The 18233-nt window shown below is 39.5% G+C and overlaps 1 protein-coding gene across 6 annotated transcripts in view; it reads left to right on the forward strand.

Moving 5' to 3' along the window:
- The window catches only part of nalcn (sodium leak channel, non-selective), a 116776-nt gene that overhangs the window by 42044 nt on the left and 56499 nt on the right, over nucleotides 1-18233 (forward strand). For all 6 annotated transcript variants that reach the window (XM_079881245.1, XM_079881242.1, XM_079881244.1 and 3 more), the window contains 5 exons: nucleotides 1326-1457; nucleotides 2630-2797; nucleotides 5728-5919; nucleotides 7059-7196; nucleotides 11401-11475. In XM_079881245.1, the coding sequence (XP_079737371.1) occupies nucleotides 1326-1457; nucleotides 2630-2797; nucleotides 5728-5919; nucleotides 7059-7196; nucleotides 11401-11475 (705 nt within the window). The remainder of the gene's footprint in view (nucleotides 1-1325; nucleotides 1458-2629; nucleotides 2798-5727; nucleotides 5920-7058; nucleotides 7197-11400; nucleotides 11476-18233) is intronic.

Here is an 18233-nt window from a genome sequence, read left to right on the forward strand (position 1 = left end):
ATTTATTTACTGCAGAGTAATTGATTGGGTTTTCTTTTTCTTTTAAATTATAGAACAAAAATATGGGTATAAAACGGGTGTGGACCCATCTTATAATACAAATGTAACTCGCTAAACAGCAGACAACTCAATAGGCAATACATATTTCACTCATCTTAATAAAAAATGCAGGTTATTATACAAATTTCACTTGCTTTTATTCGCTTTTAGTGAAAGGGTGATTTGAGAAAATATCAGTGTATTGACAATAATATAAATTTATTGTAGCAAAGCTGTTTCTAATAAAATCATGCTAGGCAGGTGTAGTATAAATATATATTAATAAACACATTCTCATTTTGTCAGTGAGTTATTTTCATATTCTGTTTGCTTGCTTATTTGTTACTGCTATGGCTTTAATATGTTGTATTTTGTACTCAAAGTCCAATGATATCAGCTCCACTGACAACTGTTTATCTAGAATGCTGGCTTCCAGACAAATGACCCAAAAGATTATGTCTTATTATTAGTCAGTGTTTCACTGGAAGAAACTTGGCTGTGTCGGATCAAGAGGAAAGAGGCTTTTGAAACCTTCCAGTGCTATTTATCAGTAATATGATTTCATTTGATCTTTAAAAAAAAAATAAAAAAATACAATTACAGTATTCCAGATATCATGCTTTTTGGTACGAAAACTTCTTTATAATGCAATTTGGATTTAATGAGGTTGTTCGTCATATCAAATACCTACATTATAATTCATCCAGTGTTGCAGCTTTATAAGAAAAAAACACCTACCACAGTCTATATAGACAGATTTCAAGGGCAGCAGGCAGGTGTCTCAATCTGGGTTTAAATTAAGTTATTTTTCCTGCATCATGTTCCTGGGTCTGTAATGGGCCTGAGATGTGTTAATTTGGCCTGCTGAGGGCTCAGGGAGTGAGGGTCCATTTTTGGCTCAGTCCTTACTACTGTGATTAAAAGCTTCCATCATACAAAAGTGGAGAATCAAGTGGAAAATAATGTTCTTCCAGCAACTACACTCAGTATGAGGATGTGGTCAGCCTGCTTGTTCATAATGGAGGATATACATCCAGAGACATTAAAAGGGAGAGGAGATGGACCACACATATAAAAATGAATGGCAGAAATCGTAATGCTCAGCATGGCGACTCTAGGAATGGAAGTCGTGCACAGTTGAAATATATATGCACAGCTGACAAAAAAGTTGACTGCACTGACTGAAAGTCTCATATGGACTTTGTTTGCATGTGGCTAAGCTAACAACAACACTGTGTTTGCTCTGTCGCACTAAATGCATCTGATCTTTTCCCTCATCTCTGCAGAAACTGATGCGATCTTCAGTTTTCCACATGTTCATCCTCAGTATGGTGGCCGTTGACGTGATTGTAGCTGCTAGCAATTACCACAAGGGCGAGGACCATAAACTCACCAATGACGAGTTCTACCTGGCTGAGGTGAGACCTGTCAAAACTGGCACTTAGAAATGGCCCTGGACCTTATTTTCTTTTATGTTTTTATTTTTTATTTTATTTTATGTGTTGTGTACAGCAATGAGATTGCACTGAAAAGTAATTATTGTTAATGATTATTAAATATTTTAATAATATATGGAATAAAAATAAATGTATTTCTCACTAGGGAGTATTTATCTGATTCCTAAAATGGATGCCCTAGATGTTACTAGTCACACCCTGATCACTTTTCATGCTAGGTGCTACAAATGCTGCATAATTTGAATCCCACTGTGAAAGTCTTCATGGCTTTTACAGATATTCATTGGAGTGTCAAGATGCTACTTGATAATGAACATTTGAAAATGATACATTTCTTGTCATATTCTTGCATTCTAGGGTGGGCTTTCTGCTCTTTCTTTGTCTTGGCAATGTGTATTAGTTTTAAAAGACACAATTTTACTCTGTTATGTCATCTGTTGTGAGATGGGCAAAATAACCATATTGTTATTGCACTCAAATGCGTCAGCAGATAAGACTTTTGCTGAAAGCTCATATAAACATATCCTCATCATTTTCTGTCGCCTTAAAAACCCTGAGATTAAATCAACTGAGTGACAACGTGGGCGCAAACAGCTTGTGGGCAACACTCCATTTTAACTAGTGCCGGGTAGGTACGTATGTGTGTGTGTATGTGTCCTGTTTGCCACGCACTGCCTCTGCAATCAGTATGCAGGTGGCACAGTGGCCACCCGCCCACTCCAAGCTGAAAGACGGAGATAAGGAGGAAAAGGCACCCCACATATTCACAGGCCGATCCATCTCATCATTAATCCACACTGCTCTTTATTTGGATCAGACCAAATGGGGGAAAACTGGGAAACACTAGTTTTGTGTTCTGTCTTCTGTTGACATTCCTGTGCCTAAATGCATCTCAGTATGATTGCATTCCTACAGTATATACTGTGTCTTCTAAATGAAAAGCAAAGTTATTGTGAATGGAAATGGTTCTTCAGCCTTCTTTGTTTGAATGTCCATGTATTCACATACAGTACATATTCCCTTTGCAAAAACCAAGGACTCTAGGGACACTTAAAATGCAATCACTAAGAAATGTGGCACACAAGGAACAGCTCTCCATTATCATACTTCCTGCCTCTTTCTGCTGTTTTCAGGTCGCCTTCACTGTGCTGTTTGATTTGGAGGCTCTGCTGAAAATCTGGTGTTTGGGCTTCAATGGCTACATCAGTTCCTCTCTACACAAGTTTGAGTCACTGCTTGTAGTGGGAACCACCCTGCACATCTATCCTGATCTTTACCACTCGCAGTTCACCTACTTCCAGGTTAGAGACAGTTACTGATCCAAAGATCATATGGAAGTAGTCATTGCTGGAATTTATCATGCAAGTATTCAAGCAAACCTGCATACATGTTCCCTAATACTGCCTAAATTAATCTATGGTGTAGCGTTGGAAGCTTAGGATGTGAGACCAATTAAAACATTGGTCATTTGAGAGAAGAAACTCATGTTGACTTGATTTAGTTAAATTTTTCATCAGTACTGTCATCTACCAACATGTCAACATGCTGAATTAAGACAAAATTGCAGTGTTTGTAAATCAATAAGCTCTCTATCATCTTTCGATAGCACCCTATCTTTTACGTCTCATGTTACCTGGTCTGCTTACTACCATCTTCGAAACATCAACCGTCTGCGTCCTTTCCTCACACCTCACTCCACTGCCATTCTTGTTCATAGTTTAGTCACTTCTTGTTTAGATTACTGCAATTCCCTTTTGTTTGGCCTCCTGCATAAAACCCTCCATAAACTTCAACTGGTCCAAAACTCAGCTGCTCGTATTATCACTCATACCCCCTCTATTAATCACATCACTCCTATCTTACAACAGCTCCATTGGCTCCCCATCATTTACCGTATCAACTATAAAATACTTCTCCTAACTTTTAAAGTCATTCATAATCTTGCCCCTTCATATCTTTTTGACCTCCTCCATATACCCACACCCACTCGTACTCTTAGATCCTCTTCTTCCATCCATTTTGCTGTTACCCGTGTACGCCTTGTTACTATGGGGAGCAGAGCTTTCAGCTTCTCTGCTCCTCAGCTCTGGAACTCGCTTCCACCGGATCTCCGTAATATTGATTCCCTCTCACATTTTAAATCCAAACTCAAAACCCATCTGTTTAGAATAGCTTACTCCCTCTGATCACAACGGCATTGTCTTTTTTAATTGTATTGCATTTCATTGTTTTTACTTAAATATTGTTATTGTCTTGTTGATGATGTATGGTGACCTTGAGTGTCAAGAAAGGCGCCTATAAATAAAATGCATAATAATAATAATAATCTTTCAAACTGCTCAGATTAGTTTTCAGATATAATTGACTCTGATAGCAGTGTTTTGAGAAATTACGCACAGAAAAGTTTATTTTTATTTTAGTGAGACCATGACGTGTAGCCAGAGCATTTGTAAAAGGCTCCTTGCATGAGTGCAGCACCTGCTAGATTCTGAGATGCTAATCATGCACTAATGCAGGGTAATAATAATGCATACTGGTGGCCATGGCGGAGCTGTTTTCATACATCTCCAGGCAGCTGCAGGGAATGGGAATGGATGAGACCCGCTCATGTTGACAAGCCTCATTAATGACACAACCTGCGCTCTCCCTCCAGTTTTCTCTCGGCAGGAGGGGTGGAGCTCCAACTGTGAATATTCATATCTGGGCTGATTATGAAGCTGCCATGAAAAAAAAAACCCCACATGATTCACCATGAGCAGTCACCATGTTAAATTTGATTTGGAAATGGCATTCTATATTTTTCCATCATTAGTGAAATGAATCATTGTCGCAAATAGAAATGTCTGTCTTCAAACTCTTATTCTAAAACTTTTTGAACATAATTACTTCTTTGTATTGTTGAATATTCTGTAATCTGTTTTTACATCTTATATTTACATTTTCATTTATGTAATTTATATATATTGTAGACATTAATTTCCCGAAGAAATTGTATTAGCCCCATTGTTTGGCAAATAACTGCATTGAGCTGAGGTCATAAGTTTACATACACCTTGCAAAATATGCAGTTAATAATTTAATAAGCATTTTTAAAGACTGTTCAAGCTTTATGACCACCATGTACCCATCCTCTGATGGCTACTTTTAGCAGGATAATGCACCATGTCACAAAGCTCGAATCATTTCAAATTGGTTTCTTGAACATGACAATGTGTTCACTGTACTAAAATGGCCCCCACAGTCACCAAATCTCAACCCAATAGAGCATCTTTGGGATGTGGTGGAACGGGAGCTTCGTGCCCTGGATGTGCATCCCACAAATCTCCATCAACTGCAAGATGCTATCCTATCAATATGGGCCAACATTTCTAAAGAATGCTTTCAGCACCTTGTTGAATCAATGCCACGTAGAATTAAGGCAGTTCTGAAGGCGAAAGGGGGTCAAACACAGTATTAGTATGGTGTTCCTAATAATCCTTTAGGTGAGTGTACAGTTAAGTAATATATATTTACATACATGGGTTAAATGCGTGCTGATTATATTAATAAAATAATAAAGTAAACAATGATACGCAGATTGCACGATCGTTGCGTATGCTCAATATTACAGCAGCAAACATACAATGTCATCAAACATTTTCAAACAATATTGAACAAATCGGGTGATCTATAACTAGGAAGTGACTATAATATCTTATAATCTAATATAACTACAATCAGATTTTGAGCTCAAATGATATGAAAACGGTTTGGTTTCACTTTGTGACGCAGTTTAAAATGCGTTCATTTTATGAGCAAATCTCGACATTCAGAACAATAATATCAATTACAAAGGCGAAATATATAAGAAAACTCACCCATAATCATTTACGCACTGAGAAAAAAACATATACATTGTTGAATAACAGACCAGCCGGCCTGATTTGTAACTCAGCTGCCGATTTTGCATGGCCGCACCTGGCTGAGCGCCGTATAATACAAATCACTCAGGGGGCATGGTTAGGGCTTTCTCACAATGTTTGTTGTGCAGAAAGACCTCCTGAGGAATACTGGATGATTTTTCTTCTTGTGATAGTTTTCATGATGGTATTTGTGCCAAAATTGTGTAATGAGATGCTTCAGTGGATATATTAGTAGTGCTTTGAAAAATGTATTTATCATTCCAAGATGCATTTTAAGCAAATATTAAGTAGGAAATACCTCAAATTAAATCCTTCCTTCTTTCCTGCAGGTTTTACGAGTGGTCCGTCTAATAAAGATCTCCCCAGCACTAGAGGATTTTGTGTATAAAATCTTCGGTCCAGGGAAGAAACTCGGCAGTCTAGTGGTGTTCACTGCCAGTCTGCTCATAGTGATGTCTGCCATCAGTCTGCAGATGTTCTGCTTTGTAGAGGACTTGGATCGTTTCACAACATTTCCACGGGTAAAGCTCCCTCTTTCTTGATACACTGAATGTAGTTGTGGATCAAAAGATGAAATGCTAAAACAATTTGGTCTTGGAGCAACAAAATTAAGTCCTTGAAATCTGTGACATTTGATTGGAGATTTTGGTATTATAACAATCTTTTGTGTGATTTAAATAGCCGAGATGTTAAAATACTTACAATTATCACGTCAGAAAAACACAGGTTAAATATAGAGATTTCAGAAACCAGTGTGGACCAAAATATCTCTAAATATATTATAATACCTAATTTGTCAGTAGATGCAAGACTCTCTTCCAAGTTTTTTGATACTATGTGCTCATGAGAGGGGTTCTCATTAGTGGTGTCTTTTTATCCTCCGTTATTAGTGGGACTCCACTGATCCCAATGCGTACTGGGATTTGGAGGGGCTCACATAAACAGATGCCGCTCATTTCCAAGGCGGGTGGCACGATAACCATTGAAGATAATGATGTTTACCCAGCTCCCTTGTCAATAGACCTGTTGTAAAATTATCTTCATCTGCAGTCACTCAGAGACAGTGTGACTGTAACCAGGCTTGAGACCAGCTGAGTTTAGACCTTCATCTGACTTCCATGGAAAAACGACCATGAAAATGTGGTCTCAATACTCCGTAGGAGTCTGAGACCTGGGGCGCACCGGTTTTTTTTTTTTTTTTGCATCCATTTCAGTGAATGTTGTGCTCTGCCTTGTCTTATTTTTGTTGCTGCATTGTTAGTCAAGAATCCTTGTATATACATGAGAATATATTTAGGAAAAGCAACAAATGCAAAATTGTTACTCTGCTTTGTTAGTTTTCACATTTCCATTTTGTTTGGGTGACACTTTTCAGAGACAGGACAATTAATGTCATCTGTCAAATTCATGAAGTCAAATGCATAAAAGTCTAGTTCAAATAGAAATAAAGTTTTTTTTCTCCTTCATGTTGTTCTAATGGCATACGACTTTCAGAATATCCAGACTGACTGGGGCTGCTATAAGTTGTCTGACTCGTATGAAGCCATAGCATATTTAAATTTAACTGAGTATTTATAAGGAAGGACGTATTGTTGTTTTCTGATAAAGGAGAAATAATAAAAGAATACAGGCTGATCATTTCTCTGTTTCTATCCTGTAGGCATTTATGTCCATGTTCCAGATTCTTACTCAGGAGGGTTGGGTGGATGTCATGGACCAAACGCTGGTGGCAGTGGGACAGATGTGGGCTCCAATTGTGGCTATATACTTCATTCTCTACCACCTCTTTGCCACACTGGTAAATATGATTTGTTGTGCTTTTTCTGTAAGATAAAACAAAAGGGCTTCGATAGAGTGCTACAATGATGGCGTATTTTTGTTGGCCAACCCAGAAGTTAGCATCACCCTTGTTCTCTCGACAAAAGCCCAATTTTTCCATTGGCTTTTTGAATATTGACAAAAGTTTGATACTTACACATTTTATTCATCATTATAATCTTCTCAAATGAACTTTTATATATTTTGAAGCCTAAATACAATTGCCATCTAACGTAACGTATCTATAAACGACTATAAACTAACTGCATTACAGTGACATTACTTCATCTCCACCATTAAGCTTCCAACAACTCGTTTGAATTAGAATAGTTTGCAAGAGCACAATTATAAACAATGAGGCTGTGAAAGTGGACTAGCGAGTTTGCTGTCATGATGTTTGATGTGCCCGAAACCTCTGTAGTCCAATTTAGCCACTTGTTAGCAACACCTTTTCAAGACAAGTAAAGACTTTAAAAAATCACTGATGTATTTTATGTTGTAGAATAAAATGTGAGAATATCTTGAGCTTGTGTTTACCACAGACCTTATTTCAGCCATTTAACCAAAAACCCATTGGCATCAGGACAAAAGTCTAAAATACTAACTTGTTTCCAGGTTTTGGCCTACAAAAATATGTCACCTCTTCAGTACTCTATTACACTGTGTTGTCAAAATATTATTTTATTTGAATTTTTATCTACTTTGGAGCAACTGCACTGACACATACTATATAATGGTGGTACAGACATTCTGTATGATATAATGGTGATGTACAATGGAGTCTGAGACCACAATGAAAATCTGGGTTTTAAAATGTAATTCTGGAAACTAATCTAAAAAAAAAAAAAAAAAAGACAGGTGACGTATCAGCTCACAATTGTTGCTCTGGCATCTAATTCTGGAAACTAATCTAAAATGAAATAAAATAAAATGACAGGTGACATATCAGCTCACAGTTGTTTCTCTGGCATCTTTGGTGCAAGGTAAAACTATGAGAGCATGTGGTCATGGGATTTACACAGGGTTTACACTTACAAGATAGCTGGCAGTGTGTGATGGAACATGTCTGAAGCCTGTTCTTCCTCATCACGTTTGCCATTCATTTTTGGCTTCTTGTAAAGGTCCACAGTTCCATGTGTTACACATGCTCTATGTTTTCAGGGACACAGTAGCAAAGCAAATGCATCTAAAATGAAGACAGCTTGTGTTTGTGCCGGTGGGAGCCAACCAGACTATTAGAAAATGAATCATCCTTCATCCTCCTTTCCTTCTCTTGATCTTCTGGCTTACCTAGCCATCAAGAGAACATATTCAGAGATCCTGCAGCAGGTTGAATGTTAGTGAGAGGAGTTTTCCAGCCTCTAATGGCCAGTTTTGTGTGGTTTGAAAAGATGCGGCACTCTAGCTGCTGTCTAAAGTACTCAGGTACTTAGTGAGTGTGAATAAAGGCGATCAGTCTGTGTGTACTGTAGGACTTTCTGTAGAACAGAAATTGAGAACTGCCTGCTATGTTAAACAGAGACTATAAGGACCTCAAGGGGGAAATCCTGGTTTGTTTTGTGACTATAAGACTGCTTGTAGCCTGAAAAACTGCCTGATTCAAGTAGTGTATGGAGTGGACATCAAGTTCAAGTTCAAGATTTATTTAGCCATTTCAACATTACAGTTGATAGGAATTTGTCTTGGAATGCTCACAACTTAATTAACAACAATACACTGACACAACAACACTTCCACACATATACCTCACATATATCCCCATATAACATCAAATACATAAACATAAACAACACATATTGCACATTAAGTGTGTCATTCAAGCATTCAATGTTCTAGCTTCAGACCATGTTTAGATAACGTATGGCTTGGGGATAGGTACTATCTCTGAAGCGTGATGTTCTACTGACGATGCTTCTGTACCTCTTCCCCGAGGGCAGTAAAGTGAACAAGTGATTGGCTGGGTGATAGGGGTCACTCAGTAGTGATGTTTTTCGCCTTTTTATTAATTCTGGAGTCGTAATGTGAGGATATAGTAGGCAGACTACAGCCAATGATCTTAGAGGCTCTTCTCACTACTTTCTCTAGCTGTTGCTTACCCTGACTAGTCGCATTACCATACCAGGACAGGATAGAGAAGGTCAGAACACCTTCTATGGCGGCTCGGTAGAAATGAGTCATGCCTTTCTGGCTAACCCCAAATTTCCTCAACTGACGGAGAAAATAAAGTCTCTGATGGGCTTTGCTAACAATGAGACTGATATTCAAGTCCCATGAGAGGGATTGATGAATGGTGGTGCCCAAGAAACAAAAGGAAGAGACCCTCTCAACAACCTGATCATTGATGGAGAGGGGAAGATGCCCGAACTGCCTTCTTCCTAAAGTCCACTATAATCTCTTTAGTTTTAGATGTATTGAGGATTAAGTTATTGACCTCACACCACTTCACCAGCTGTTCTACTTCAACCCGATAACCAGATTCATCCCCATCAGAGATAAGACCTATTACAGTGGTATCATCAGCGAATTTTAACAGTTTAACTGATGTTAAATTGGACGTACAGTTATTGGTATAAAGAGAAAATAAAAGAGGAGACAGGACACAACCTTGTGGGGCGCCAGTGTTAAGAACCCTGGTTGATGACACATGATTATTAATTTTAACATATTGGTTCCTGCATGACAAAAAATTCAAGATCCATTGACACAGTACAGTATTAACACCTATGGCTAGAAGAGAGTTATACAGCCTGACAGGGATAATAGTGTTAAAAGCTGAACTAAAATCAAGGAATAAAACACGTGCATATGTGTTCTTAGACTCAAGATGTTGGAGAATAAAATGTGCGCCTAATGACACTGCATCATCTACTCCCCTATTCGCCCTGTAAGCAAACTGATGATGATCCAGTGTAATATGCGCTAAGTTCCTACAGACTAGGTGCTCAAACACCTTCATAACAACAGACGTGAGTGCAACAGGCCTGTAATCATTAAGGCAGGTGATGTTATTCTTCTTAGACATGGTTAAATTCCTGTGCTGCCTCCCAGCCATCAACAGAAAGAAGAGGAACAATACTTGCTTAGGAAATATGACAGTGAAGTGCCTCTGAAAACATCCTAACACACATGTATTTTCCAGTTGTCACACCTGACATCACACACTCCCTTCACCCATATTTTTATCTTTAAAAAACAGGTCTTTGGGGCTTTTCACAGCCACATCACGGCCCCTGTCACTCCCCATTACAGATATTACAGGCAAACATTTAGCCATTGGTGACTTGTTGTTGATGTTTTTTTTTTTTTGTTGTTGTTGTTGTTGTTGTTGTTTATTGAACCAACCATTGGAGCAGTTTATTGGCATGATAAAGCTTCACAATGTAATGCACATGTACTTTGCGAAGATAATGAAATATTTGCACATGAAGTACTATAGATCCGTGTTTACCATTTCTTGGAAATGTCCTCTGTGGAGAACAAAATGTACTCTGGTCTTTTGACAAGTTTGAGTGAGTGAGTGAGGAGCAGCCATTTAAATTTGACATTTGAATGAGAGCGCTCACTAATGACAGAACAGATCGAGCATGTAATCAAGACACGGCTGAATCATTTATTCATTTCCTGTCATGGAAAAAAAGAAAATATGATGAAAAGAAAAGAAGCAACGCCTAATGCATTTGAGGACAGCTTTACTTTGTCATTTAATATCAAAGCACTGATGACATCTAAGTCACAGTCAGCTGTGAATCCATTATTGATCTACTACTGTCAATCATTATTTCGTTGTTGTCCTGAGCATACATATACTGTACCTCTTGTATAGTATGCTGTTCATGGTGACACCTTTTTTTTTCTCTCTCTCTGACATGGCATGGCCACTACGATATATTCTTTCATCAAACATTATTTTTATTGTTGTATTCAGAACTACATCTTGGACAAACTCATGTTTGCGCAACAGTTTATTTGTCAACATCACCCTGTCAGCACAATACACCTATAGACAATGTATGACTGAGAATATTGAAGCTACATCACCATGTTTATGTCTTAAAATTGCTGGGACCTTCAAATGTTCAATTAAGATGCGTGTCTGATAAAAAAAAATGGTCTTAAATGTCTTCAAATGGTTTATTTGCTTTGTCCCACCAGCAATCTAAATTCAATATGCTCTTGTGTTTTAGATCCTTCTGAGCCTTTTTGTGGCCGTTATTTTGGACAATCTTGAGTTGGACGAAGACCTGAAAAAGTTAAAACAGGTAAGACATTGTTCTATTTATTTTGCTTATATTATTAAGTTTGGGGTCGGTAAGATTTTGTAATGTTTTTGAAAGAAGGCTGCCTTTATTTGATCAAAAATACAGTAAAAGCAGTGTAATATTGTGAAATATTACTCCAGTCTTCAGTGTTACATGATCCTTCAGAAATGATTCTAATATGGTGATTTGGTAACATAAGAACTTAACATTTCTCATTATTAATGCTTAATATTGCTTATTATGTGCTGCATAATATTTTTCAGGATTCAGGAGGATGAATATACATTTCAAAAGAACAGCATTTATTTGGAAAAATATTTTGTAACAATGTAAAAGTCTTTACTGGCACTTTAGATCAATTTAATACACCCGTGCTGAATAAAAGTATAATTCTTTTTTTCTTTTTTTATATTACTGATCCTTTTGAATGGTAGTGCCTGTATTTTTATTTTATTTCGTAGCAGTTGGTTACATTTAAACCTGTCCTCCTTTTCTGGGGGAATGACTCTGGGACAGGACAATTAGCAAATCTGAATTAAAACAACTTGTTAAATCCCCCCCATTCGCTGTCAGACCTACCCTAACTAATAAGATCAAGTTCAAAACTAAATTAGCTTATAATGCTTTGACAATGTGCTTTCTAGAGTTGCTGAACCATGGAATCAAAATATATCCAAAAACATTTGTCAACAAGCAAAAATAATAGCCTTAAAAAAGTTTTCTGCATTTGAGGAAAATCAGCAAACAGGGTGAGCCTGCCATGTTAATTAGTACAGTTCTCCATCTTGTTCTCTGTCTATTTTTATTTTTTTTTATGGTGCCATGATGCGCAGGTAATGATGACTCATAAGATAATTGGTGTGAGAAAGCGTGACCTGTTTGGCAAGCGCACTGCAAATGAACTTCTGCTGCGGCCAAGTATCATAGGAAATGGCTTTTGAAAGCAATTAGAGGTTGCATGTCTCTGTGGATAACAGCATGTCACCTCTCCTTGAGCGCATCAGCAACATAGTTCAGCAAATGTTGAGAGAGGGAAAGAGAAAAACATAAAAAGAAAAAATCATAATTTGCATGATTACTTTTGCAATTTGTCATAACAATCTGCTGTGTTACAAAATATGCTAGGACAAATTGTTAAAGTAAAAGTGTAAATTGAAAGGCAAAAGCCACTGGTTTCCTGTGATTTCTCTTTTTCTCAGTGTTTTTTTCATTCCGAGTAAATGACATGAGCTGTGTGGTCCTTCAATCCACCCGGCTGTCAAGCTCCAGGCATCTTCACATGCCCAGATCGGTTATCCCTCAGACACAGACACAGCTGACTGATTCACGGTTCCACCTGTAAAATTGCCTATTTTATAGGTGCTTCAAGCACAGATGGGGGCAATCCAAAAATAGACTAGATTGTGATTGCTCTCCAAGTATACAGGTGGCTTTTATAAAGCACAATTCAACAGCTGACCTTAATTGAAGGAAAACCATTTCTAGCTGATGTGGAAAAAATAACAACTGGACGTGTTTTTGTCCTTTCCCTCACAGTGGCTTTATGACAGCTCTCCAGTATAGGTTGTTTTTTCTTTCCGTAGGATTTTCCGTTGCTGCCTCAGAACCTCTGTCACCTTGTAATAAAGTCATCAGTAACTGTCTCCTAAAAAGTTTAGCCGACTGCTAGATTGAAAGATTTCTGAAAATGGAACATTAATCAAGACATTATATTTAACCTTCTATCTCTTAGATCCTCACAGACATTTTTTTTTTTATTGCAAAGCTTGGCAGGAAATTGTTTGTCTGTTTGGTTAGGCTTAGCTTTGTGTCATTTTAACACATCCATACTGAAATCATCATATTAGAAGGATTTTTGAAAGATCATGTGACATGTACTGAAGTAATGGCTGCTGAAAATAATATATGAAAATAGAAAATAGTTATTTAAAATTGTAATAATATTTATCAGTGTGTGAGAGAGAGAGAGAGAGAGAGAGAGAGAGAATATGATTTATGAGGAAATTTGTATAATGACATGGGGTAATTACTCTGGTATTACAATGTAAACTTGGTTTATGAGGACATTTCCTGAGTCCTCGTAATTAAAATGGCTTTAAAACATACTAAACATTGTTTTATAAAAAAATGTGAAAATACAGAACGTTTTCTGTGATGAGTAGGTTTAGGGGTAGGGTTAGTTTAGGGCAGAGAAGGGGTGTCCAATCCTGTTCCTGGAGGGCCACTGTCCTGCAGAGTTCAGCTCCAAGCCCAATTAAACGCATCTGAACCAGCTAATCAAGGTCTTACTAGGCATACTAGAAACTTCCAGGCAGGTGTGTTGAGGCAAGTTGGAGCTAAACTCTGCAGGATATTGGCTCTCCAGGATCGAGTTTGGACACCCCTGGTGTAGGGGGGTAGAATATACAGTTTGTACAGTATAAAAAGTGTGTATGTGGATCTGTGTGTGTGTGTACTATATTGTATTGTATAGATTTTTTTGTAATGTAAACCAAAGTAGACATGTGGTTGAGGGCTATATGTATAGTATGTATAGCTAGTTTGTGGTCAGGATGTTTTTTTGTTTTTTTTCATCTTGTTTCATCAAGATATTTCATCTCATTTCATGCTATAAATGTCAGACATGACATCTCTAGGGACAGTAACAGCATCTCACTTTGATTGATGGTAAAGCCCTGGACAAATCTAGAGAATTCTAATCTAGAGAATGTATCAGCTGGGTGGTTTTAAGGGTGTTATTTTATTTTTGAATAGTTTATTTAGATTCCACAAATAGACCTGGTGGTTCCATTTCACTCTCACTGCAGGACAGGGTAAGTGTTGAAATGAGTCTGACCCTGATCTATCCTCCCACACTAATACTTTTGCCAGCTACAAAAATAACAGAACAAATATTTGTCAAGTAATTTTACCTTTCTATTTTTCCAATTTATTTTAGTTTATGATCGTGTGTAGCAAAATTACAAACTTGGAACTGTTTGAGTCAAGAGGAAGGACTGTTAGACTGTGTCCTATCAAAGCTTGACACGTTTCCTGTGAGGAAATTTGCTGTACAACAACCCAAAGCCAATCAGAACATATTTGGTGTACAATATATGTGTATATATGGTTTTGTTGTTGTTGGAGATTTCACAGTTGGCAGAGCTACTCAGCACAGAACACCACAGAAAAAGTTTGTGGCCACATTATAAAAAAATAGATAATCAGTTTAGTGTGATTGTACAGTTGTGCTTTTAAAATGCTTTCCGAGATCCCATACAACGAGCAATGGTGGCATATTTATTTTCCATAAGAAAACTGAAGAGCATGTTACTGTATCCCTCTTTCATTCTCTCAGAGAATAGAACTGTTTCACTGTGAAACAGTTCACATGTATTCAGTCAGAAGGACCTAGTGTGGCACTCCATGATTTTATTTGTTACTGTGGTTGCTGAAGGCTGCGTGAGAGCTATTCATGACTCAGGATATGCTTGTAGTGTGGCTTGTTGGACTCATTTATTCAGAGCTTTGAATGAGCCATATCTGTTTTCATTGATATTGACTTTGGTAACTGATATTTTTGGCATACAGTAGCTGGCAGCTAAGAATGCAAATGTTCAAACCTAAAGTTTGCACATATATTATTAGAGAACTTGCTCTGAGGAGTTGGAGGACTGAGATGATGACTCATAACTTGTTGGAACATCATATAGATTAATTTTGGTAGCACTCCAGATGAGGGTAGTCAGTATTCCTGCTTCTGTGTACCCTTCAAAGGACAAGACTGGCCAGTAAAAGCAGGCATTTAAGGTGAATATGCATTTTAGAAATGCATTATTATAGAACATTAGGTTTAAATATCTGCCATATCTTTTATAAACTAAATGACTAATTTAAAAAGAAAAGAAAAGAAAACACAGAATTTGGCTAAAATTGACCTGCTTTCACCTCACAAAAGTTCTTCAAACAGAAAACAATGCCATTTTCATCAAATTTCTTCTCACATGTGCATTAAGTCTGACTCAAAAATATATTCTTTTAGATTTGCGCAGAATAATTTCAACAAGGTTTGCTCTCTGTGCCATCAAAGGTGTTGAAAAACACTACAACATAAATGGTATTTACCAAACAACGAGATAATTAATCCCTTTTTCCCATGGTGACATTCGTCATCATTTGCTGATTGCAATAAATGGGATTCATGAAAATGGCTTGCATCTGTCAATACTGGCAGATGATTTGTCTTTATTTGAAGTACATTTCAAAGCCACAGACACAAATGGCTTGGACATTTGTGGATTTGCAGGCATTGATGGATAGACACGGGTTAGTTCTTGCTTTATGGCCCCAGGAGGGCCATTTTGACTCTGTCCACAATCTTGACTCACAATTTCGTCAGACACTGGTTCCCTCATCAACAGTACAGGTCACAGATGCTTAGTGTTCCCTTTCGTAAAGGGAACTCCCGCTGCATCGATACTCGATACTTTGGGGAATGCCTTCGGCATGAAGCGTCTGAAGTCTACTATACAACTATTCCAATCTGGATTGGTGCAACGTCATTACGTCAGCCGTGACGTCGCATGTGACGGTGATCCGGAAGCTATAAAACGGTCACAGGAACCAGGAAATGTTAGCTTCTGGTCTTCAGCAAGCGTTCTGTGTACAACTGTTTGTCTTATTTGGTGTTGTCTGTCCGTGAAAACATATATATTAAAATACAATGGCCGAGAAACAGTTTAGGCACTCGCTGTGTGTGATTTGTTTGGGAGCGGAGCATGCACAGGCAGCGCTCGAGGGTGCTGTCTGTGCTAACTGTGAAATCATGCCCTTGAGAACGCTCTGCTCCCGGCAAGCACTTTTTAATGAGAGTGGCCAGCCCCGCGATCCCCGTGGATCAGGTCCCGCGTTTGCCGAGGCAGCGCGGCGTCTGCATTCATGGGGATCGCAGAGAGATCTAGTGGATGATGCCGAGACGGCTTCGGCCCTTTCTCGGCATTCTGAAGCTAGTTCTCATAGTTCCGCTCAGGGTGCGGAAGCCCGCCCTGCGGCTTCTTCCGCCCCAGCAGAGGAACCGATGCTCGAATTATCTGGTTCCGAGGAGCTAGATATTTTGGGCATCGAGGCAGGGGAAAGTGAAAGTCTACCTCATTCCCCTGCCTTTGAGGAGCTGCTAGAGGTTGTGACCAGAGCAGTTAACAAATTAAAGATCGACTGGCCATCTGAGACGCAGGAAGCGACGGTAAAAAGTAAACTCGATGAGCGCTTCCTGCAGTCTCGATCACAACCTCTACGCCGGAGTCTGCCATTTTTTCCCGATCTCCACACCGAGGTGTCGAGATCGTGGAATAAGCCCTTCTCCTCGAGAATATCTAGCCCCAATGTACATTTATATTCAAACATAATGGGTGCTAGGGAGGAGGGCTATGGGATGATGCCCAGGGTTGAAGAGTCGTTTGCTTCGCACCTCTCCCCTGACGTTGCGTCATCCCTGCGGGCTCCGGCGCTTCCCACTAAACCCTGCCGTACAACATCGGCTTTGGTTGGGAAGGCATATATGGCGGCAGGTCGGGCTGGTAGTTGTCTGCATACGATGGGGCTGTTGCAGGCATACCAGGCCGACCTCCTCAAAGAGGTGGATGACGGTGGGGAGGTCGCCTACGACGACATTAGGGAAATGCGTCGTGTGGTCGACTTGTCTCTCCGTGCTACCAAGGAGACGGCCCGCGCCATCGGCCGCTCCATGGCAGCACTGGTAGCCACGGAGAGACACTTGTGGCTGAATCTGTCGGGCATCGGGGACAAGGACAGGGCTTGTCTCCTCGATGCCCCGGTTTCGCCTTCTGGCCTGTTCGGCGACGGTGTCAACAATGTTGTCGACAGGTTTCAGGAGGCGAAACGACAGTCAGCCGCATTTAAAGAGCTTATCCCCCGCCGTCGTTCCAGGTCTCGTGGGTCTGCTGCCAGGGGGCAGTCCCATGGGGCCGCCGCCAGCTCCTCACACCTGCTGAGGCAGAAGGAGAGTGTGGCCTCTCGTGCTCCCCCCCAAGGGGCTTGGAGGCAGGGGCAACACTCTCAGCCGAAGCCTTCTAAACCGAAAACAGATCTGAGGACTGTTATTCAGGCGAGGAAGGCTTCGGCTAAGAGGCCTTGACGGGGCGTCCAGGCCTCTGAGGGTATCCCCCTCCGCGAGGGCTTTTTAAAACTTCGCTCCGCGGAGCCCTCAGGAAATCGATGTTGCTTCCCGCCGTCAAGTGCGCTTCGGGACGCATCGAATTCTAGCGAATGTTTTTCACAGAATGTTCCTATGAGATCTATTATTCTGAAGCGTTCGCCATCTCTCACGAGGCCTGTAGAAAAAATGATTCGGTTAGTTCCTGCCAGAAGAGTGCTTCAGGTCACCGAAAATATAAATGAGAATAAAGATGAAACTAGAGATGTGGATGGAACACCTGAGGTTAGTCCTGAAAGACTAATTCCCTTAGTAGATTATTTAGACACCTGGAAGGGTCTTCAAAATATATCGCAGTGGGTCCTGAGTACGGTTGAGAAGGGATATAGAATCCAGTTCCAGTTTAGACCACCCAAGTTTAGTGGTGTTGTTCAGACGCTGGTATCTCCTGATCAGGCTCAGGTAATGGAAGATGAAGTGCAGACTCTCCTAGCTAAGGAGGCCATAGAATATGTGCCCTTAGAGCAGAGGGATTCCGGGTTCTACAGCCGGTACTTCATAGTTCCAAAGAAGGATGGTGGGCTGCGTCCCATTATAGATCTTAGGG

This window comes from Squalius cephalus (genome assembly GCF_949319135.1).
Source record: "Squalius cephalus genome assembly, chromosome: 9".
Classification (NCBI taxonomy): Eukaryota; Metazoa; Chordata; class Actinopteri; order Cypriniformes; family Leuciscidae; genus Squalius; species Squalius cephalus.